At 39.8% G+C, this 24240-nt stretch overlaps 1 protein-coding gene across 1 annotated transcript in view; it reads left to right on the top strand.

Annotated features, from left to right (window-relative positions):
- MOCOS (molybdenum cofactor sulfurase) overlaps window positions 1-24240 on the top strand; it is a 403086-nt gene that overhangs the window by 352096 nt on the left and 26750 nt on the right. Inside the window, exons 8-10 of the mRNA XM_073332641.2 lie at window positions 950-1381; window positions 9899-10061; window positions 16666-16747. Coding sequence (XP_073188742.1) covers window positions 950-1381; window positions 9899-10061; window positions 16666-16747 — 677 coding nt within the window. The remainder of the gene's footprint in view (window positions 1-949; window positions 1382-9898; window positions 10062-16665; window positions 16748-24240) is intronic.

Here is a 24240-nt window from a genome sequence, read left to right on the forward strand (position 1 = left end):
ATAAAAAACTTATGACAGTATTGATATGGTAGCTTCTTCGTAATTACATTCAGACATCTAGATACAAGCTGCAAATACATAGATGCTGCAATTAGATGTAGGGCCCTATGTAAATCATGATTTCATGGCAGGCATGGAAATAGTGAAAGTGCCACCAAAGCTCCTGTTATGTGATATGGGGACACAATTTAAAGATCTTTCAAAGGTGTTCTACCATTAAACTTCATGAAAACTGGTCATCTAATATTGTTAGTATTTTATAGATTGCCATATATACTACATGTGAAACATTTTTGGAAGAAATAATAAATCTAAGCAAAAGGCAAGATTCAGACTTCAGTCACACCAATGTAAATCCACGGTAACTTCGTCCATTTAAATTGTGGTTCTCTAGATTTGTAACTGAAGGTTGTAATGTGACCCAAATGAACTATTTTCCCCCATAGGCGTTCACATTATTTAATTTTGACTGAACATTAAACAATAAATCAGTGGGATTAAACCAGATTGTTCAAACTAAAAGGTCTCACCATCTTGTTCTTTCTCACACACCTCTGGAGTCTTCTACTGTGTTTTGCATGTTGCTCATATGATGTTAAATACAGCCCAGCAATTTCATAGCAATGCTGATGTCTGAGCTCTGGAAAAACATGGTAAGGGTTGGTCATGCTTGTGTTTGTCTACAAACAAGGTTCTTACCTATATGGTATTTGGGGACATATAAGTACCTTATTAGTTAGATGAACGGATAGATATTATGTGTAGCAAATGAGACAGATGAAAAGATTTTCTCCATTTTCCCAATCTATTCATGTATTCATTAGGCTGTTTTTGGAACGGATTTTCTGTTTGAAGTTAGCAAAATGAAGTATAAAGTTGTAAAACAAGAAGGGAAAAAATGAAAAGTTTGTTCTAATAGCTCATTGCTTTTCCTTTTATTTCAATCTAGGCTGGCCATGTCTGTGGAGATGACATAGATATAATTGATGGACGTCCCACTGGGTCCATGAGAATATCATTTGGCTATATGTCTACTTTTGAAGATGCACAAACCTTTCTAAAGTTCATCATAGCAACCAGGCTATCTGAATCAGAATTCAAGTTTCCCTCCCAAACCACCACAAGAGAGACTATTACACAGTCAGTCAAATCTCCAATACAGAATGACCATTCTGCCAACAACAATGCAAAGAAATTCTCTCTGAAAACTATTGTCTCAGACATGGGACACTGGAATAATTCATCTACAGCATTGAAAACACCTGAGACTAGCAGGGCTGTTGTTTCTGAGAGTGCTATACCAGTATACAGAAGTGGGAGCAAGCCAATCACTGTCACCAACGTTTACCTCTACCCAATCAAATCTTGTTCTGCATTTGAGGTACAGTAACTCGTCAATTAATGTCCTCCCACTTAACGTTGTTTCAAAGTTACGTCGCTGCTCAATTATGCTCATTTGAAGTTGTGCAATGCTCCCTAATAACGTCGTTTGGGTGCTTGCTCTATACACTGCATGTAAGATTTTGTGGAAGAGCAGCCACTTTACAAGGGAGCATTGCACAAGTTCCTCTTCTCCGCCTCCTCCCCCTCCCTCGCAGTGCTTCCCCCACCACCAAACAGCTGTTTGGCAGCGCTTAGGACTTTCTGGGGGTGGGGAAGGAGCGGGGATGCGGCGTGCTCCAGAGAGGAGGTGGAGTGGGGGTGGGAAGAGGTGGGCCTGGAGTGGAGCATGGATGGGAAGAGGTGGGCCTAGAGCATCCCCCCAGCAAAGTCGGCGCCTGTTCTTCTCTGGGTAAGCTGCCACTGCTGCTGCGAAGGTGCTTCTTAGCGTCCTTGCCTGCAGTAGGCTGTGCCTATGTGGGGTAAGCCAGGAGCACTTCCCAACCACAGTACAGTACAGTATATAATGCCTTTTGTCTGCCCCAGAAAATTTCCTTGGAACATAACCCCCTGCATTTACATCAAATCTTATGAGAAAATTGGATTAGTTTAACATCGTTTCACTTAAAGTTGCATTTTTCAGGAACATAACTACAACGTTAAGTGAGGAGTTACTGTATATATTTTAAATGAATTTTAGAGATTCGTTTGAGCCATCCCCCATTTTTTCCCCCATAGCTTCTCAGGAATATTCTGTGTTAAGTATAAGGCAATAGCAGGTGAGTATTAATCTTATTTCAAGAAGCAGTGCTCACTTTCTCAAAATTATACTGTAAATTTCCTGAACACTTGGATATTTAGTTTTTGAGGGAAATTCAATTAGACTGAAGTCATGGAATGCAAATTTATTAAATTTTCCTAACTTCCCCCCTCCAGAAAATTGTCATGTAATATGTATCCAAATGAATAGTTTGGATTCCGAAAAACTTGAATAAATTGTAGTCAAGTAATTAGTATGCTTATATTAAATGACACGTGATGGACTGCAAGCATTGATGGGTGTGCAGCAATTGAGAAATAACTTGATTAACATGTTATAATTGAGAAGAGGCTAATTTACATTACAAAGAAATGTTATCATTAAAAATGCATTTGCAACAGAAATATGACATTTAAGTGTTGCAGCCCTATTTGAAAGTTCACTCTTTGAAGATTTTAATTGCTTTTTTGCCAAGTTAATAATATGGTCACCTTAGCTGCGACTTTTTTTTTTTTTTAAATAATGCATGATGAAATAGGTGTATGCGCTGCACATTGACCTAGAATCTGACTTTGCTTCGCACTGTGCTGTGGAGCAATTTAATGAATGTCAATAATGGTATAACTTTCCTTATGGAAACTTACCAGTGCGGGTCACTATCTCACATCTGAGTGAAAATTGGGGTCAAGCTTGGTGACAAATCACCTGTGTTTAAAATATAGCCTCTCAAATGATACGATAATCATATTTTTAAAATATGAGGGAGTTTAAAACAAAATATAATGAAGTATGACCATGGAAGTCAATTTTTATATAAACATATAAAATGTCTTGGTTTTGTGTATGATGAACACTGCCATTAATTCAGAGGCACAGCCTTGGAAAATACAAAAACAAACTTTAATTACCTGTCTACAAAAGCCAAGTACACCCTGCATTTTATAAAAGAATGTTTTAACCTTAATTCAACTGCTGCAGTTTTTTGAATTGTATTATAAAAGCTCACTCCTGCCAAAATGTTTTACTGCTGCCTAGACGTCCATACACCAGGCAGGCATGCATAGGGTTAAACTGTGGCTTTAAGCCGTAGGCTGCTGTCAGGAGAGTTGTGCCACACAATAAGTCTCTGCTAGAGGATTTGGATGCTGTGTATCCAGGCACAGACAGGATGTATCTTGGAGTGAAAGGGTGCATTATGCATTTTTCCCACACAAGCAGGGCCAGATATCTTCCCTCCAAGCCCACTTTGGGGAGGCTAGCATCACAGCGGTGCTAAACTCACTCAAACCTTGCACTCCCCTGAAGAACCGCTATGTGATTGTGCCTGGCTCAGGCCTCCAGGGTTCTTTGCACTCTCACGATACCCGGCCTTCCCCATGGACCCCTGTGGTGCAGCACCTACTGTATATGCTTATAGACTAAACATATCTAAGTTAGCTGAGAAATTGCAGGTAGATTATGAAATTTTGTTAGCCTTGCCATAGAATCATAGGGTTAGAAGGGACCGCAAACCTCATCTAGTCTAACCCCCTGCCAAAATGCAGGATTTGTTGTGTCTAAACCATCCAAGACAGATGGCCATCCAGCCTCCCAGGTTTATAGTCAGCTTTTAATAGTACTAGAAATGTAATTTATAGTTGTTTAGTATTTGACACTTGCACTGAAGCGGTGGATAGAGGCTCAATCAGCATCAGGTTCAGTGTGCTAAGCACTGTACAAATACAAATAGACGCAGGCCTAGATCCTCTGAGGTATTTAGGCATCTGCCTCCCATTTAAATACGTTTGAGAATCTGAGCAATAAGGTGGATACACAATTAAGTATATACATGCTTTATGTGCATTAGATATTGGAGTTTATATATATCTAAGTTTCAGCTATCCTCACCTGTTTCTCAAACTAGCCAGCATTAATTGGTCCATTTCTTATACATGTCAGAGCAGAGATGGGGTCTGAGGAGGGACTAGTAGAAAGAGAGTAAAATGGCTTTGCTGATCAGTTCAGGAAGGATGTTTTATGCATAAAGAACAGCATGGAAGCAGGCCTGGATGGGAGGGTCAAGAGTTGAGAAGACCCCAGATTATGGGTTCCAGCCATGTGGAGAATGGAGGTCATATCAAGAGTGACAGAGAACAGAGGAAAGTGTTTGGAAGCAAAGACTAAGAGTTTAGTGTTGGTTGTGTTAATTTTAAGTTGGTGATGAGACCGCCAGGAGGAGAAGTTAGAGAGGCAGGAAGAGATGTGGAATGGGAAGAAGCTAAGCAGGTCAGGAAGGGTTCTTTCCTTTCATTATTCTCATCATTCACACCTGTCTTCACAGAGTTCTTGCTTCAAAACTCTTAGAGACAGAACTAGACTTGTCACTCACCACTTGATGTGTAGGTCTGCCCTATGAAAAATCACTCAATCAAATTTTCTGCCTGCAAAAGCCGTAAAAATAGCAACCCCCAGCTCACCATTTGTAAAAAGCCATAAAGGCTTACTGTCCTCATTTTATTACCAGTCCAGCTGAGGGTAAAATCTAAAAGCTATTGTTTATTTTGACATGGTATTTTTCAAGTCAGATGAGCTTTCTTTGGTTATCAATATTTCATGGAAGTCACTTAAATCCATTCTAAATCCAGTTACTGCTTGGCCTCTTTTCAATGGCTAGGAGTAGGACTGCAAGATGGAGCAGATACCTCCACACCCCATCTCATTGCTAATTGCAGAGTGAGTCACTCTCCCTAAGACTGTAGGGATATGTCTACACTGCAATTAGACATCTGCGACTGTCCAGTGCCAGCTGACATGAGCTCACGAGGCTCAGGCTAAGGGGCTGTTTAACTGTGGTGTAGATGCTTGGGCTGGAGCCTGAGCACTGGTACCCTCCTGCCTCACAATGTCCCAGAGCCTGGGTTCCATCCAGCCTGAGCTCAGATCTCCACACCTCAATTTAACAGCCCTTTGGCCCAAGCCCCATGAACCCAAGTCTGCTGGCACAGGGTAGTCGTGCGTTCTTAATTACAGGGTAGTGTGACAAAGTTCCTCCTCTGCCTTGGTGGGTCCTGCGCTTATTGGCGGATTTTCTCACCTCAGAAGTTCATGGCAGCCCTCAGTTTGGCCACTGTCATGGCTCAAATCTGCTGTTCACTCAATTAGCCTCATCACTGGGCAGCATGGGGAAAGGAGGAAGAACAATCCCCGCAGTCTCTGCTGATCCACCTAGTGGATCGGGGAACAGGCCAGAGACCTTCCCCTCTGGTGGAACCCACAGTCCAGTTCAACTCTTCCGGTATCAGGTAGGGAGTTGGAGGGATGGGGGGAACCCAGGCCCGCCCTCTACTTCGGGTTCCAGCCCAGGGCCCTGTGGATTGCAGCTGTCTACAGTGGCTCCTGTAACTGCTGCATGACAGCTACAAGTCCCTGGGCTAATTCCCCATGGCCTCCTCCCAACACCTTCTTTATTCTCATCACAGGACCTCCCTCCTGTTGTCTAATAATGCTTGTACTTCTCAGTCTTCCAGTAGTACGCCTTCTCACTCTCAGCTTCTTGCGCCTCTTGCTCCCAGCTCCTTGCACACACCACAAACTGAAGTGAGGTTCTTTTTTTAAACCCAGGTGCCCTGATTAGCCTGCCTTAATTGAGTCTAGCAGCTTCTTGATTGGCTACAGGTGTTCTAATCAGCCTTTCTGCCTTAATTGTTTCCAGAAAGTTCCTGATTGTTCTGGAACCTTTCCTGTTACCTTACCAAGGGAAAAGGGACCTACTTAACCTGGGGCTAATATATCTGCCTTCTATCACTCTTCTGTAGCCATCTGGCCTGACCCTGTCACAGTAGACATACCCTAAGTGTCACTATTGTAACTTCAGCCTTCCTCATTTTGAAAGATGAAAGGCTCAGATGCTAGACACATTGGTGTTTGAAGTGAAACATTCTAGAACTACCTTCCCAAAAAGGAATGGAGAAGGAATGAAATTTTGAAAACTAAATATGGCCTTTCAGATTGTCACAGGAATTCGATCATTCTGCATCTCTGTCATTTGTCACAAAAAAAGTTAGCTTATACTGAAAATCACAGACTTTGCCAGTCTCCAGATATAGTGATCCTAGTAGTAGGGACTGTTTCAGTTAATGTTGCTGAACAATATCTGTTCTAATACCAGCCTTCACAAAGCTCATAACTTTCTGAAACGTTTGTCATTTTGATTGAAATTGTCTATGCTTAGTCACTGGTTACAAGGTTCTATTTCTTTAGAATTTCAGTTCCATTTCAATTTTTAAAAGTAAAATCCCTTTGGTCATTTTTATCGGGGGATAAAAAAGTTATCGGGGGATAAAAAAGTTTTTACCACTTACAATTTGGATTCTACTTTTTGATGGTGGTGGAACATCTCTAAACGGATTAAACTATTAGGGCTTTAAATTTTATACTGCAGTAAGTGCATTCTTGCCTTTTGCCTCCATACAGGAGATCAAGATCAGGTTTGTTACTTCAATGCAGGCTTGAATCCCATGCTTTTAAGATTGAAAACTTGGCATGGAGAGTATATAGGTCTGAATGCGAGAATATGTTCTGTTGCATTTCAGAAAGAAAGAAAGAAAGAAATGCCAGACTGTGCATGTGCAGAAGAAAGTTCTGTTAAACTGTTTGTGCTTTGGCAAAACTGCCATTGACACTGGGTGCAGGATTGGGTCATCAAAAGATAAAGTTGGTGAATATGTGTATTACTTGGCCTTTTTTCAATGACTAGGAGTAGAACTGCAAGATGCAGCAGGTACCTCCATACCCCATCTCATGACTAATTAAAAATCGCTGTTTGACCTCCTCTCTAGTGAAAAGTCTGTTAATATAACCCACTAACTCTAAAACTTCACTCCTCCTGTGTCTAGCTGCCCTAGCACATAAGGCACGGGATGCCAAGAGAAAATGAGACTGCAGGGGATGAAAATGAAGGTGGGGATCTGGAACTAACAGGGGGATAGTTAGTTTCTACTCCATATATCTTATAAAATGTGTTTGACAAGGAGAATTTGTTGACTGCCCAGTCCTGCTCCATGCATGTGTTACCAAATGCACAGAAAGCAGAGGACCCAGATGGAAGAGGACGTTTTATGGACTTTTGGGGAGGAAGCTCTATTTTCATGTCCTTTCAGTTTTTATTTCAGACAAGTGGGGGGGGCAATCAAACCAGAGATGAAGAAATTCTCACCCTCACCCACCTTCTTTTAATATACACAAGATTGTTTAAAGTATGCATTTTTAAACATGAACATTTCATGTCCATTAATTTTGTATTGTTACATAATGCACCATGCTCAATGAAAAAAGGTTAAGACTTTAAACATTAATAACTTTATTATTCTTACCACAGATTCTAAACTATAAAAATTACATGGTATCACCCAAGACTATATAAATAGTTTTCATTGAAAATACAACATATACTTTTAGTTATCAGTGGACAACAATATATACAGGTGTGTGAACGTGAACTTTTCTTACACTTGTATAATTTAAAACTTGCTCAGTTAATTCTCTTCATATGTTCCAAACTGTAATACCCACTCTATTGTAATTAGAAAAAAAATCAAGTCAAAAAGCATTTTAAAAAAGAATTCTAAAAAGATGAAAACAGGGGTTTCTAATGGAAAATCTGAATTGAAGCATCACTAAGCACTGTGCTCTGCTTACTTTTCTGGCTAAATTTTGTTTGATTTGCACAGAACTCTTTTTAGCTAAAAGCAGGTAGGCCAATCGGTGGACCAATAACGTGAATTGACTTTATTATGCAATGGTCTGGCTCATGACTGGTGGAGAAGAAGATTAGCCAGTGTGGGAAATAGGAAGAATTTGGTCTTTCTGTTGGTCTCCTGCCCTTCTTGCAATGGGCAATCAAGGAATGGATTGTCAAGCTCTGATCCTCCTGAGTTTCAGGCCTAGATACATAGGTGAATGGAGGCGTTTCATATTCACCTGAGCATCTCCAGACATCATATGCTGAAAAGTTAACTATGTCATTTACTGATGCTCTGCCCAAGAGGTGGGGCATGCAATTAGCTTATATTATTGCAACTTTATTATCTGGGATCCTGGTAGTATAAAGATAATAGGAGTTCTGATGTAGAGGGAAAAGGAAGCACTTGGCAAATGTCAGTGACATAAGTGGAGGGGCCTTATTACTGGGCACCTTAGGTTAGCTATGCAATAGTGATCAATATCCTGGGGAAGAGGGAGAAGTGTGTTGTGGACATGCAGTCACGGGTGCAGCATCTCAAAGTTGGATCATGGAGGTTCCTATAATCATCCTGAATCTACAACAGGCAAAGTAAATTGTTGCTATCTATCTATCTATCTTTCTATCTATCTATCTATCTATCTATCTATCTATCTATCTATCTATCTATCTATCTATCTATCTATCTATCTATCATTTATCTGATTTTTTTCTGAATAGTGCCTATCACTATATAGTGCATTATTTAAGGCCCTGATTGAGGAAGGCACTTAAGACATGTTTAGTTCTAAGTATGTTCATAAGTCGTGTTGCCTTTATTCGCCAGCTTGAATATCAGATTTCTGGCTGAAAATTCTATATCTACAGTGTAGGTAACAAGGAGCACATAAAATTATTCTAATTTTTAAAAGGAAGTAGAAAAATATTTGTTTGTTTGTGCACTTGATGCATTTTACAGCACTCTGGCCAGGAATTTTAAATGGCTGCTGCTGAAAGGTCTGACTGAGAGGTTGCAAAGGCCCTTATAAATATCAGCAAGGGGGAAAATAAAGCCTTTTAGAAGTTTTAAAGTTTGTTTTCAGTTGTGGAGATGCTAACGATGTTCTATCAGAAACTTGATTTAAAAAAAACTGTAAATTATGCTGACATTATCAGTCACTCGAGGCTGAATTTTGCCCTCCAGTAGATGCACAATAGGAAGTGTATACATGTATCTGAGAGCAGAATTTGGCCCTCAATATTTACTTGCTAGAGGTACCTTGCCAGTTAGCTCCCCAATAATCACATGGACTGTTCAGGGAGTATCTCAACTAACATATCTGAAAATACAACAAAGCTTAGTCATGGTTAACTCTCTAAATATTTTACTGCTACTGGAGAGTACACATGATCTGAGGCAATATGTTTAAAAGCCCAGCTTTCAACTAAATGGAAATCCTTAAACTGAGGTTCTCTCATTTTACTTTGGATTTCATAAAGTAGTTTCAGTTTCACAGAAAAACTCAGGGTTTCATTTGAGCAAAAAATCTTGAAATTTTCAATATGTTGAATTTCAAATTGTTCTTTTTTAAAAAAATTGATTTTTGCATTCAGACACATTTTGTTAAATGTCCTATATTTGGATATGAAAAATGGAATTGCGAGAATCCTAAAGTGGCCCAGATTAAAGCTGAGAACATTTTCCAACAAATTTCACGAATGATGTTCACTATCTTCTCACAGCCCCACTTGTTAATTGTGGTGACTAAAAGCATGGTGACATGTAACAAACAATAGCAATAAAACTCAATTTAGATCTGGCACCTTCTTACAGAGATATTTGTCTTTGATTTGATAATTAAAGCTTCTGTTAACAAGGCTGACACTGACATATACATGAGTTTTCCTATTTCAGTTTCAAAGGATTTCATGAAGGGAAAGTTTCTTTTCCCTTTCCTTTTTGTGCAGTGCCTTTCCACTACTGCAGCTAGAGATCTTTATTAAATAATTGATGTTGAGTTTTCTTTCCGATTGTATTTTTTTTTCTGTTGCTATGCCAGGTTTCTGAGTGGCCTGTAGGAAACCAAGGATTGCTCTATGACCGAAGCTGGATGGTTGTGAATCAGAATGGCGTTTTCATCAGTCAGAAGCAGGAACCTAGACTGTGTCTGGTACACCCCTTAATTGACCTGGAGCAAAGGATTATGGTCATCAAAGCAGAAGGTTAGTAAGCAGCATCCATTCCTCTCCCTTACTGAATAATAAAAAAAGAAGTACAGAATGTCATGAATCACTAATATACGAGGAACAAATCTTGCTCTTCCAGCTGTGGGTATGGAAGTTCCAGACTTCACCACAAAGGATAGATTTGGGTTATGTATGGGGAAGGGAGATCTCCACAGTGGCTCCCTACATGCAACTATGGAGTGGGTGCCAAGGGCAGGGATGGACAGTGCTGGTGAAATTCACAACTATGTAGGTCCACTGGCCATTCTGCTTCTCCACATCATGGAGACAGTACACCAGTCTCAAGGAGCTACTGTAGCCCGGAAACTGAAGAACTGGCCACTCCACAGCTGGCCACAATCTCTTCAGCACGCAGCTGGGTTACTTGGGCTGTGCAATGGGGACAGACTTTCCTGCTTGCTGAGTAGATCGTCAGTGGGCATTGGTATCACTGAGGTGATGACATAACATTTTTTAACTGATTGCTTTACAGTATCCTTTCAGATAAAAGAAAATATTTCATTCTGGCTACTTTTCTGAGCACACAATCAATGAATACACAAAAGAACCATATTTGGAGAGTGCTGGGGTTCTGGAAAGTTCTTCGCAATTTGATGGGATATACTGTTTCTTTCACTGACAAAACTATTAACATTGAACTAAACAGCAGGCTTGTAGTCTTCAGAGCTCATTATTAATGCCTTGTTTGCATATAACTGAACAGTATTTACCTTCTCCCTGGGGTCTAACATTTGCTCAGCCTCTGCATCTGTTAATAATGTATATGCTCATATTTGAGCAGCTAGGCCCAAACAAGTTAACTCCTTTAGGTTTTTTTCCTATTGTCATAATTCATTGTCAGGGTTTTTTCTCTTTCCTCGTGGAACTGCAACAAGAGATTCCTCCCTCAGGATGTTGGTTTTACCTTCAGAGCCCTCAGGCGCAGATTCTATGATACCCCTACAGTAGTGAGGTCAACAGGACCTATCCTGTGCAGTGAGAGTCCCCATCCTCTTCTCATTTGCTCTTAGGGCATTTGAAATCAGTGGGAGTGTTTGAGCAACAAGTTCCCTGTTTTAATTGGCAGGGCATCCCTGATGAAGGGCATTTGACTCAGAAAGTTGCATCTCCCTAGATCCAGCAAAAGCTCATATAGTGACCTAGTGGACAGAGCTCTAGACTGGGACTGTGGAGACCTGGTTTCTATTCCTAGTGCTGCTTCTAGCCTTCTGGATTACCTTGGGGAAGCCTCCATTTCCCCATCTATAAAATGGGGATAAAGTTACTTCTAAGGTTTTTTTTTTTTGGGGTGGGGGGTTGGGTTTTTTTGCCAATTGCTTTGTGATCTACTGTTGAAAGGTGCTGTATAGGACCTGGGTGTGATTATTCAGAGCATGCCTTATGCATGTAGCTGGGTTTTCAAGAATGGGATGCATAGAGAGTATAAATAGGGTTGAAGGAGGGGTGCTTTTCATTTATTCATCTGGACAATGGAGGGCTATCCTGGGTGAGAATATTCATCTTTTTTTATTTGTTTATTTTGTATTGACTCTTTTTCATGTTTTGATGTATTCATGCTGAAAGAGAAAGGAGAGGCACTTTTTTAGACTCCTAAATATACAGTGAGCAGTAATGCAGTGTCACCACCGAACTATTTTCAGGGTGATTCTTGTGGGAGATACTGGGTATAGGATAGGGTTCAAAAAGAAAATCAAATTGGAAAACCCACCTATAAATGATCTGGCTTTGCCCTGTTCACGGAGATGTCTCTTTGTAAGGTGGAACGATCTGGAACTGTCTTTAAAGCCTTTAATACCTTAGGTCATCTAGCCCACCCCTTTGCAATAGCAATGCTATTTTCTAGTATTTATAGTATAGTTTCAGTCTAGTAATAGTTTTAAATAACTAAACATGTGGTGATGTCTGCTGTTTACTTTAGGGGATTATTCCAGAGATTACATGCAGTCAGATACCAAGTAATGGGGGCATATAAGAACCTGACTGGAAGCCTGAATAGTTACACTAATTGAGAAGACCTTCATGATATCCTGACTAATTTTCCTCCTCTTAACTTCAACCTCAGAATTATATTCCATTGTACAATACTAAATAATTACTCTCTCTTCCTGGTGTTTACACCCTTCAGACATATAAACGATTGTTACATCTCCCAGTTAGTCACCTCATAGTAAAGCTATTCTTATTTGACTTGTTTAATCTTTCTTTGTAAGACAGTCCTTCAGGCTCAAAATCATTTCTGTTGCTCTTCTCTGAATTCCCTCCAATTTGTCAATATTTTTGCTAATGAGGTGTGTAAAACTGAATGCCATATTTCAGGTTCATATAGGCACACCACATCTTTACAGAGAGAAGCTGTCAGCCCTTTGTCCTGTGATGTGATACCTTTCTTTCTGCAGCCCAAACTTCATTACCTTTTGTGCTGTCATTTCATATTTCAAATTGATAATATTTAATTTGTTGACTATGATCACCTCTAGTTCTCTCTCAGCATTATTTCTTTGTGATTTTTTCCAGCACTGTGGACACCGTTCATCTGGATTATTTGTATTATTGTGTATCTTTCCAAGATTAATCTTCTCTTTCTCCTTTCCACTTCCCTTGCTGCTTTTAGTATGATTTCTCTGTCTTTGTTAGTATATGCTGCCCCTCTCAGCTTAAAACCATGAAAAAATTTCATTATCTTGCTCTTTATTCACTCTATACTAGCATTTATGTGGGCAAAACTTTTGTGGCTCAGGGGTGTAAAAAATCCCCAACCCTGAGCGACACAACTATAGCTTCTGCCACTCATTGAGCTGGTTTTATTATGTCGACAGGAGAGCTCTGTCCCCCCTCTGTCCCTGTCCCGATGCAGCTGTGCCACTGTAAGCTTGGACATGGCCTTTCAGATCATTAATAAGGAGATAGGGGTTGCAGTGGTTTCAGTAGGCTGATGATACCCAGTTCTGTATCTTTCTTATCTAATCCAGTCAGCATTGGCAGTGGCCTTGACCCAGTGTTGGCCTGACATCTGGGGTAGTAATGACGACTAACCGGTTCAGGCTTAATCTGGATAAGACTGAACTGATGTTGATGGGTTGGGGGAAGTAACTAGAAAATAAAGTGAGGATTTATATATGTCCCTTTGAAGGACTTTTTGCTCTCTGAATTTGCAATCCCAGCTGCTGTTACATGATCAGGTAACAGCAGTGGCCATGATGGCCTTTTTCCTGAACTGAAGAAGAGCTCTGTGTAAGCTCGAAAGCTTGTCTCTGTCACCAACAGAAGTTGGTCCAATAAAAGATATTACCTCACCCACCTTGTCTCACACTACCATTGTCACTTTAAGATTAGATTACTCAATTTGTCTCTATATTGTGCCATACATTAACTCCACCAACAAACTAAAGCTGGTACACAGTTTGGCAGCATCCTGCTAGCTAAGTGGTATATCTTGCCAGCAGTATGATATACTGATTCTCATCAGTTGCATTGATTCCCTCCCCTATAAAAGCTGAAGGTATTGGTTTTGACCTAGGAAGTCCTGAATGGCTTAGGAGGAGCCTCTACAGATCACCTCTCTCTATGCAATACTGCCACCGCTGTAGTAAGTAAAGATGCTCAGGGTGTTTCCTCTAGTGCCACATGACTTAGGAACTTGCTCTCTGAAATAGCTCAATCTGTTAACCTGTCAGCATGCTACAAACTCCATCTATTCTCCTAAGCTTGAGGAGAGGAGAGGAGTGGTGGAAGAGGGAAATTTGTGGTGTTTGTTTTGTACTTGGTTGTTTTGTGTTATGTGAACTTATTGTGTCTGTGGTTTCTAAGAATCATATTTTAAGGTTTGTTATGCCCGTTTTTCCTAAGCTACAGGTTTTCTGGCTAACGTTCGTTCTATTCACCACAAAGCTTTTTCATATGCAAATTATAATAAACATTTGTCATATTAAGACTATCTCTGATAAACCAGTAATACAATTTTATGTAAGCTTCTTTGGAAGTGAAAGCCTATTCTATCTGGGCCTAGCTCCCATTGACTTGAAAGGCAGCATGAGCAGGTCCTCCATTTCAAAAAATGTATTGCATGTTATGAAAATAGAATCCTTCTTGTCTTGCCTCTGTTAAATGCAGACGGCCAAATTCTGGTTGCCATTGAGCTGCTGTAAATATGGAACTATTCCACTGCCTGAACCGGACTTGTTCCTGATTACACTGGTGTAAGTGAGAGGAGAATTAGATGGAGAGTATGCTGCTGTGAAAGGCCAATTTATCTCTTTCCATTTCAGCTAACAGAGTCAGCACTACTCTTGCAAGTTGTGAATTAGTTTGTCATTGCACAGAAGCAAGAATTTTGAATGTTGTGAAATCTCTTTAAAACATTGGAGTAGAAAGATAGTAGCAAAATTGTGAAACTAATTACACTTTATAGATTTTATTTTCCCTTCGATGCTCATGTGTACTGCCAGTAACATTAATAGGAATTACGTGCACATGCTGAAGAGAGAATGCACATGAATAGTTTATATTTCAGTATGTTGAAATAGCAGACTTCTAATTTTTGCCATTGACTCAAAAGAGTAGCTTTAAAGGCAGGGTTTTTTTTCTTTATTACTAATACTGTGAACACATCTGTGAAATTTATCATCAAGCAAATGACCATGGAGAATGCCAGCTTTTACAGTTAAGTTACTGGCAATCTTCCAGCTTTTTTTTCTTAAGATGGAATAAAGTTATAATTAACAATGTTAAACTGACCTAAATATGGCTGTAAAATGTGTATGTTTCAATCAGAGTATGATATACTGGCTGATGTGTAAAATCAATCACCTATAAAACCCTGAGCCCCCATCTGAGGAACTTGCATGTGTGCTCTCTGTTAAGAATTGTTTTTATAAATGATTACAGTTAAACACACAAAAAGTTCAGACCTTTCGTATTTTCTTTTCTTCCAGGTGAATGGCACTGATATTTTTCCATGGGGGATGTGGGCGGAATAATCATAGAAGGGTGTTTGTTACACTTCCAAGATAGTAATATTTGTCAGTTTTTACTTGGATTATTGCAACGAGGTTAAACTGATTTGTTGCTTACATGTTTTGTTTTCCAAGTGTGTCCAGCTTTTCTTCTCCCATCTTAATTACTAGGCAGCAGGTTTAATACAAACAAGAGGAATTAAATTTCACACAACAAACCTGTGGTACTTATTGCCATGGGATGTTGTGATGGCCAAAAGTATAACAGGGTTCAAAAAAGAACTAGATACATTAATGAAGAATAGGGCCATCAATGGCTATTAACCAAGATTTGTCCAGGACGCAACTCCATACTTGTGGTGACCCTAAACCTTTGACTACCAGAAATCTGCAGTGGAAGATAAGGTGAGGGGGGATCACCCCCTAATTGCTCTGTTCTGTACACTCCCCCTGAATCACTGGTACGGGAAACAGGATGCTGGGCAAGATGGACCATGGTCTGACCCAGCATGGCAGCTCTTCTGTTCTCTTATCATCTTTATCATTCTGTGTTACAGCAATACCACCAGTCAGTCGAGTTTGGGATGATACTGAAGTTAACAAATACCATAAACCTTTCTCTTTTGAAATCGTGTACGTAGAACAGAATTGTGGCATGGTGAAACTGAGTTAAACTTCCTTACTCTTCAAAATAAAATCAAACAAATCCGATTCTCGCTTTATTTTCACTGGCCTAAATCAGAAGTAACTTCAGTGAAATCAAAGTCCATTGATGTAAAGCAAGTGTACATGAGATCAGAGTCTTTTCTGCTTTATGTGGAAGTGTATATGGAGAGCATTAGGGTTCACTGCAGCCTGATAGTAAAATGCTTTGTTGGCCATTTAAGATTATTGTTTTCAATTAACAAAGAGCAGTGCTGTATGGGTTTTTTTCTGTTTCATAAATCAGTATAGCATGGCCCTCCTCTCAGCCCATTGAGCTTTATCATACTGTTTAAATTCAAAGATTATGTATGCCCCTTTACACAGCTAAGTAGTTTGTGAAACATATTTCATTTTTGAACACTATGTTTCTCTTTTTAAAATGTGTTTATTTCCATTCTCTCTCGCTAAGAATGGCTATACTCATATCCTGATTTACTAGGGATAGTAGAGCTATGATAAGCCTGTCCTTTCAACAACAGCCATGATTGCTGCAGAAATTTTGTGCCAATCTCCATGTAAAAGATACACAGGGAATAAAGACAGGTTTCAGAGTAACAGCCGTGTTAGTCTGTATTCGCAAAAAGAAAAGGAGGACTTGTGGCACCTTAGAGACTAACCAATTTATTAGAGCATAAGCTTTCGTGAGCTACAGCTCACTTCTTCAGATGCATATAAATAAAGTTACTAAAAGCTGAAATTGTATATTAGTTAATGTGGTTTGGGTACCAAGGTCATCCAAAGCCTTTGTTCTTGCATTATCATTTGGAGCCACCTGCAGGCAGAGAATATAACTCTGTCAAAAAGCGAACAGAATTTGTGTGACTGCTGTGGTCCTAAACAGTCAGAGAATATGTACTTTTTTTTCATAACATATGATTCTGCCCAAATACTTAATCCTTATAATTTGTTCTTGATACATAAAGGAATGGACCCCATATCCGTGCCTCTAGAGGAAAACACCGGAAGAGAGATTCAGATTGGTCAGAGCAAAGTTTGTGCACACAGGTGAGTGAGAACAGGTACCCTAGAAGGTTCTAAGCTGATGACCTTTTGCAGGGACAGCTCAGGATGACCATAATTGGAATGCAAGTTCAAGGGTTATGTGAGAGTCTAGAAGATATCCGCATAAACAAAATAAAACAAGAAGAGAAGAAAAAAAGTTCAGTGATGGAATGAAACAAACAGCAGAGTGGATTAGACTTCTGTGGAAAATGTAGCACACAAAGCAGGTCTGATAAAACAAATCAAAATCAGGTTTAGAGGATTTTGCAGCCCATAAGTTAGGAAAGATCTTTGCCTGGTTTGCCATCAGAAAACTATCAATAAGAAAAATGTGCAAGTGTCCTGTACGTTTTCACATGCTATGTGGCTGCCCCAACTTGGCATATACCGTTTCTGTTAAATTACTCACCTGTGCTGATGTTAGTAACTTTTCCCATTGCATTGTCTCAAATTTTCTAGACCCAGCTGATTTTTAAAATAAATTTTCCATATTTACAAGAACTCCTAATCTTATTTTGAGCACCAATGTTGCTCAGTATTCAGTTATACTTCTTTGAAAAATTATTAGTAAATATGTTGAATAACATTAGCACCAACTCCCTGCAGTACATCGTTTGATGCATTGTCTTTCAATAAGATATAACACTGCTATTATTAATAACTCTGTTTCCGATTTGTGAGCCAAGTGTTTATCCATCATGTGGTATGATGATCCATAAAACAAATATTTCTCCAACATCAGTTTTCTGAGTAGCTCTGTACTGAATGACTTGCTGACATCCATGTTCATTATCTACTGCATTCCACTTACCCACCAAGTCTGTTGATATGTCCAAAGAAGCCATTTGATTAAAGTGATTTGAGTAACTTGTGCTTCACCGACAGTTATTTACTGCACTCTGCTTCCTCTCTTAATTTGTCCATGGTACAGTTATTTTATAAGTTTTCAGATATTTTTCAGAGTTCTGAAGTCCAGCCTAGAGGTCATACATGTACATACCACAATTACTGTACTTCCCTCTTTAAAGACTGGACCCACACTAACCTTCCGTCAGGCCCTGAGCACTGCAGGAATTCCAAGATTTTTCTGATATTTTCTTTGGTACAAGTTTATTTTCTCTACCCCTCTAGCACTTGCTTCCCAAAACAGCAATAAGTTGTCATTGGACCTGAACGCCCTCCTATGGGGTCATGATGGTGGTTAGCATGTCCCCCAGTTGGCAACTTCTTGCGTGCCAGATTGGAATGCTGCCCCACTGCTGCTAAGGAGAGAAGAGGCTCTTTTCTCCCTCTTTCCCCCTAGTGCACACCCCACGGCAGCAGGGAGGTTTTGGCCCTATGTCATAGTTTAACATTTTGGTTTTGTGGTAAACCCAGGACAAACAGCTACAAAAGGGGGGTATTAATTAGTCCCAGGGAATTAAAAGGCCCCTCTCTATCCACTGAGGAGAGAGAACCCCGGGGCAATAAGGTTCAACTGGAAAAGGGGTTGCTAGGGAACCAATTAGGTTCAGCTGACTCCAACTACTTGGGACCTTTTTAAACCCTCCCCTGGGTGGAAGGAGGGGGAGAGTGAGGGAGTGAGAGGAGCAGGGAAGCTGCTAGTAGGCTCTTTGCAGCAAGACACCAGACCTTCCCAGCAGGGAGGCTGCACTCGCTCCCCAGAAGGGAAGGAAAACCGCACAAGGGACTGACTGAGGACAGGAGTAGCAGGACCCTGTGCCACCTATAAGGATTCGCCTTGCCCCAAACCTGAGTCTCCGAGGCTAAAAAGGACTGAGCCTGCTGAGGCGAACAAGGTATTTTGCCACAGTTTGTTTACCTGGTGTTTCTAGACTCAGTTAGTTTATGGCCAATTCACTTCAGTTTCTCTTATGTTTAATCAATTTATCATGAAGTTTGCTTTCGTGAATAGTCTAAATGGAATGCGTAAGGTATGTCTATATCATGTATAATACACACACATTTTTGCTTTTCTACCCTTTGTATTAGGAAAGTATCCTCCACTAAATTAAAGTAATAAAAAAGGACTTTTCTTTGGCAGCATATTTTTCCCAAAAAATGTCTGGATAGCGGAAACCACCCAAAAGTCATTTGTTCTAACCATCTGTCCAATTTCCCTTAGTGTTGACTCAACCTTATCTTTCCCGAGGTTAGCCCATCTTTAGTAGACCCTGCTTTTAAAATATACTTGATTGCTTTGCTCTCTCTGCATTTCTTTCGCAGTAATACCATCATAGCCTGTCTCAATGTCATTGGCTGCATTTTTTTTTAACTGTCTGAAAAGGGAAATTTTCATGAGAGGCTGCTCAAAGTTCTCAGGGGCACAGAAGCCTGCAGTGGAAATGGCAAAGCAGGGAAGGAACCAAACAAGAATACAGTGTCAATTAGGGCTATCAGGTAATAGATACGGGTAACAGAAAAAGCAGAATGAGTGAATGGTAGCCAAAGGGAATAAGGGTAATACTGGAAATAACAGAGAGAAAGAATGTATGTTAAAAAGTAGCTCCATTAAACAAATAAGGAGGGCAATGAAATCCAAGACACTCATAGATTCTAGGCCAGGAGGGACCATTGTGATCAGCTAGTCTGACCTCTTGAGTAACAGAGGCCATAGAACTTCCCCAAAATAATTCATAGAGCAGATCTTTTAGAAAAACATCCATCTTGATTTAAAAATGGTGAGTGATAGAGCATCCAGCGTGACCCTTGGTAAATTGTTCTAGAGGTTAATTACGCTCACTGTTAAAGATGTATACCTTGTTTCCAGTCTGAATTTGTCTAGCTTTCATTTCCAGCCATTGAATTATGTTATACATTTGTATAGCTTGAAGATTATATTATCAAAAATTTCTCCTCCATATTTATAAACTGTGATCAAGTCATCCCTTAACCTTCTCTTCATTAAACAAAACAAATTGAGCTCTTTGAGTCTGTCACTATAAGCCATGTTTTCTAATCCTGTATTTATTCTCATGGCTCTTCTCTGTACCCTTTCCAATTTCTCAACACCCTTCTTCAATGTGGACACCAGAACTGGACACAGTATTCTAGCAGCAGTTGCACCAGTGCCAAATACAGATGTAAAATAACCTCTCCGCTCCTCCTCAACATTCTCCTTTTTATGCATCCAAGTAGTGCATTAGCCCTTTTGGCCATAGCATTGCACTGGCAGCTCATGTTTAGCTGATTATCCACCAGGACCCAAATCTTTTTCAGAGTCACTGCTTCCAAGGATACCGTCTCCCATCCCAGAAGTACAGCCTACATCCTTTATTCCTAGATGTATACCTTTCCATTTAGGCTTATTAAAATGCATAGTGTTTACTTGCACCCAGTTTACTGAGCAATCCAAGAATAAATAATGATAATTGACCATATCTTAAGACCGGTTTCACAATGGTTAACAGAGAGGCAAGATGACCATGTGGTAAAGTCACTGGACTCTAAATGAAAATCTGCGTTCTGGTCCCACCTCTGCTGGACATCTTGTGCTTTGGGCAAGTCACTTTAGCTCTTCGTGCCTTGGTTTCCTCAATGCGCATGTGTGTTGTGATGCTATTCCACTAAAGTATGTTGGCACTCAGATGTTATGATGAAATGCACCATATGAAAAAAAAATACAGATAAAGACCTAGTAAACCTGCTAAATGAAGGTAGCCTGATTTTCAAAGGTGCCAAATGCTAACAGCACCCATGGACTTCATTGGGATCTTCCATAGATTCACAGAGTCACAGAATTTAAGGAATTTAGATCTAGTCTGTCCTGTGTATATTGCAAGTCATGGCATTTCATACAGTTACCCTGTATTAAGACAAATAACTTGTGTTTGACTAAAGCATATCTTCCAGAAAGGCATCCAGTCTTGATCTGTAGATTTCAAGATGGAGAATGCACCCCTTCCCTTGGTAGTGTGTTCCTGTGGTTAATCACTCCCACTGTTAAAAATGTGTACTTCATTTTTTCTTTGAATTTATCTGATTTTAGCTTCCAGACATTGGTTCCTGTTATGCCTTACTCTGCTAGATTAAAGAGCCCTTTAGTACTCTCTGAAGGTACTTACATACTGTAATAAAGTCACCACTCAATCTGCATTTTTATAAACTAAACAGATTGATCTCTTTCAATTTCTCACTTTAAGGCATTTCCTCCTCAAATCATTTTTGTGGCTCTTTTCTACATCCACCAGAACTGGATACATGGTTGCAATATCAGCCTTACTAGGCTTCCTGTTTCTGTTATATAATTTCAGCTTTTAGTAACTTTATTCCCGGTGTATCTCATACATTGAGATTGGCACCACATTTCTGCAGCAAAGCCGGGAGTGGATGACAGGGGATGGATCACTCAATGATTGCCTGTTCTGTTCATTCCCTTTGAAGAAGCTGGCATTGGCCACTCTTGGGAGACAGGATACTGGGCTAGATGGACCATTGGTCTGACCCAGTGTGGCCATTTTTATGTTCTAACTGGGGAGGTCTGGGGTAAAGTCACTGGACTGGCCATAGTTCCAACTCAGAAGAAATGCTTGAAATCAATAGAAACTTTACATGAGGACAGACTGTCCTAGACAAATTCTGCTTTCAATTATACCAGTGTAAATTAACTTCAGTGGAATTAATCTGGATTTATGTTGATATAGCTGGGAAAAACATGTGGCCCAAATCTATTGTACAGTCACCAGAAGGAGTTCCTTGGGTATGTCTACATTTGAGCTGGGAGGTGTGATTCCCAGCTTGCATAGATGAACCTGAGCTAGTTCTGCTTGAACTAGTGCACTAAAAATAACATCATAGCCAGGGTAGCATGGACAGCAGCTCAGACTATCCACCTGAGCTCATACCTGCTCAGACCCCCACAGTATGTACTCTGTCTGCTAGCCTGAGCTGCCGCCCATTCTACCCTGGCTACACTGTTATTTTCAGTGCACTAACTTGAGCAGAGCTTGCACGGGTATGTCTACACAAGCTGGGTCCAAACCAAGAAGGCCAAGGAAAGCATAAATGGTAGCAAAAGACAAAGAACTGGTTAAAAAGCAAAACAAAGTGAATTCAGCTTGTTGTGGGGGAATGTAAGTGGCATCCCACTGGAATCAATATTCAGACTTTGGCTGTCCTTGTTTTTCAGTCTATAAATTACCTATCTGGAGGGACCAGCTGTAAAGTACTGAAGCTAAATTTGTTGATGACACAATAGTGGTATGAGTAGTGAACACAAGACACACAGCTGGTAAAATTTGGAAGAATTAGGGCCCGCTTTATAAATTGGCTGACATGCGCCAAATGAAATGTAATGTTGACAAATGTAAAGTAATACTCAAGCAAAATAAACACACGAACACAATAAATGGAATTGAACTACAGCAGAAGGACTTTGACAGGGACCTTGAAGAGACAATGGGCTTCACTCTGAAAATGTTTAGACAATATGGGAAAGCAATTTGAGAGCACGCAGACTCAGAATACAGAAACTACACAGTGACCTTCGATGAAATACTATAATACAATATAGCTGTAGCTTTTCATCTCAGCCACTGTGTGGTGTAAAATACTTTAGCTATCTAATAAAAGAGGGCCACATTTTGAGACATGTTTATGCAGTAGTAAGGCGAATGTAAGCCCCAACAGACCATATAAAGCACAGAAGATCAGGAAGGGGGCTTTTAGTTGCTCTGCGGGCAGGAGGAGTTTGAGCAAGGAAAAGAATTTGTGTAAACGAACTCTCCACACCCCACCATACTGCAGCAGCCTTGTGTGTTGGCCTTAGCCTCTTTCTCCCTGCCACTGGGGCTGTTGAGGATACAGAAGTTAGTACTGCACTTATGAGAACATTTTCAAAACTGAGTTTGAAAATCTAAGGAATTGCTTGCATTCATTGTGAATCAGGAAAAGAAGTCATGACAAGAATTTACTGTACGAATGTCATAGCTGTTTACTGGTTTAAATAACAATCATGTGTGCTTGTGAAGATAGAAATGAGTCACAGGCCGTGTGCTAAGATGAAAGGCAATTTTGACCTTCACATACCTCTGCCTTAAGACATCAGAAAACATGAAATATTCAAGTAAACATGACAAATGTTTCACCCTCATGAACTGATTTTTCACTGTTTTCACAAATAGTGAGATTTTTTTCACAGCTCTGTGACAGACCCTTAACTATATATAGCAAAGCAGTCATCTGACTTTGATGTGTACAGAAAACAGCAAAAGGACCCCATTATGGGGCGTGGGGGAGTGGGATATAATTAGGCCAGAGCTTGAAAGTTGTAGTAAAATCAGGATTCAAGTAAATTGTGTAAAAGAACAAGGAAGAGAATTGATATTGATGGCTCAATAATTTTTACCTGTTTTGGCTAAAATCTTTTCTTTCAGTATGTTCTTCAGAATTCCAGACATCAGCTGAAAAGAGATAGGAGTCCTACTTCTGATCTCACTTATATTGGCATTATATCAATGTAATTCAATTGAGTGTGCATATCTTTTACAAAGACAAACTGCATCCCAGAATTTAGCATCTTTTGCTGTGGTGACTATTTTTTATTTCACAAAGTAGATCATCTGCATTCAAAATCATCTTTCTTGATAGAAGAAACAGCAAGCCGATCACAGGACCAAAAACACACTGCCATCCTCCTTCCAATAATTCTCCCCGTAGTCATGAGGGCACTAATGGTTAACAGGGTGTCTCCATGGCCTTTTTGACTTGTGAGAGAGAATCCAGAAGCCATTCTATGATTAATTATCAGAACTACAGGTGAAGGAGAAAATCTGTCCACCAACCGTGAAGAATACCATCGTGGAATTAGTACTAAAGGAACCATTTGATAGGAGCAACCTTTCAAGCTACCATCTTGTTTCCATTGCTGTTAGTTTATGTACTAAGAACATGGATTGAATTAGGCAGCGGGCAACACTGTAACTGATGGATCATTTAAAAAATTCTTACTGTCTGGCTCCAGGGGACAGGAGTAAAGGCAGCTGTGATTGTGCCACTGAGTTACAAAACCAAAAACATTCAAACTCCCTTAAAACACCTTTCTTGGCTAAAATACTGGGATTAAGAAGCTTTTTATTTGAACAATTTACAACACAATGGAGGCTCCCCTAATAATTTCTTCCTATTATTATTTTATTTTCTTATTTGTGTTATTATAACACCTACCTAATACAAACAACAATAATGATAATTAATCAACCTATCCCTTAAACGTTTTACCCAGTTTTGACCCCCTTTTAAATGCATATGTATAGCGCACTGAAGAAGATGTGCTACATTCATTTAGAACAGAAGCTTCCACATAATGGTCCACAGAAAACTGACTGTTCACTCTTGGTGCTCGCTTTCCTCCATATTTCCATCAATAATATTGCATTAAAAGAGACTGTGATTAAATATTGTCCTAACATTATTTTTCCATATATGCAATTGCTGTTGTTGCTATAGGGAAGCTGTGTGACAGTGAATGGGAAGGGCAGTGCTATGATGTAGTCTGT

Source organism: Lepidochelys kempii, chromosome 2, assembly GCF_965140285.1.
Source record: "Lepidochelys kempii isolate rLepKem1 chromosome 2, rLepKem1.hap1, whole genome shotgun sequence".
In the NCBI taxonomy this organism is placed as follows: Eukaryota; Metazoa; Chordata; order Testudines; family Cheloniidae; genus Lepidochelys; species Lepidochelys kempii.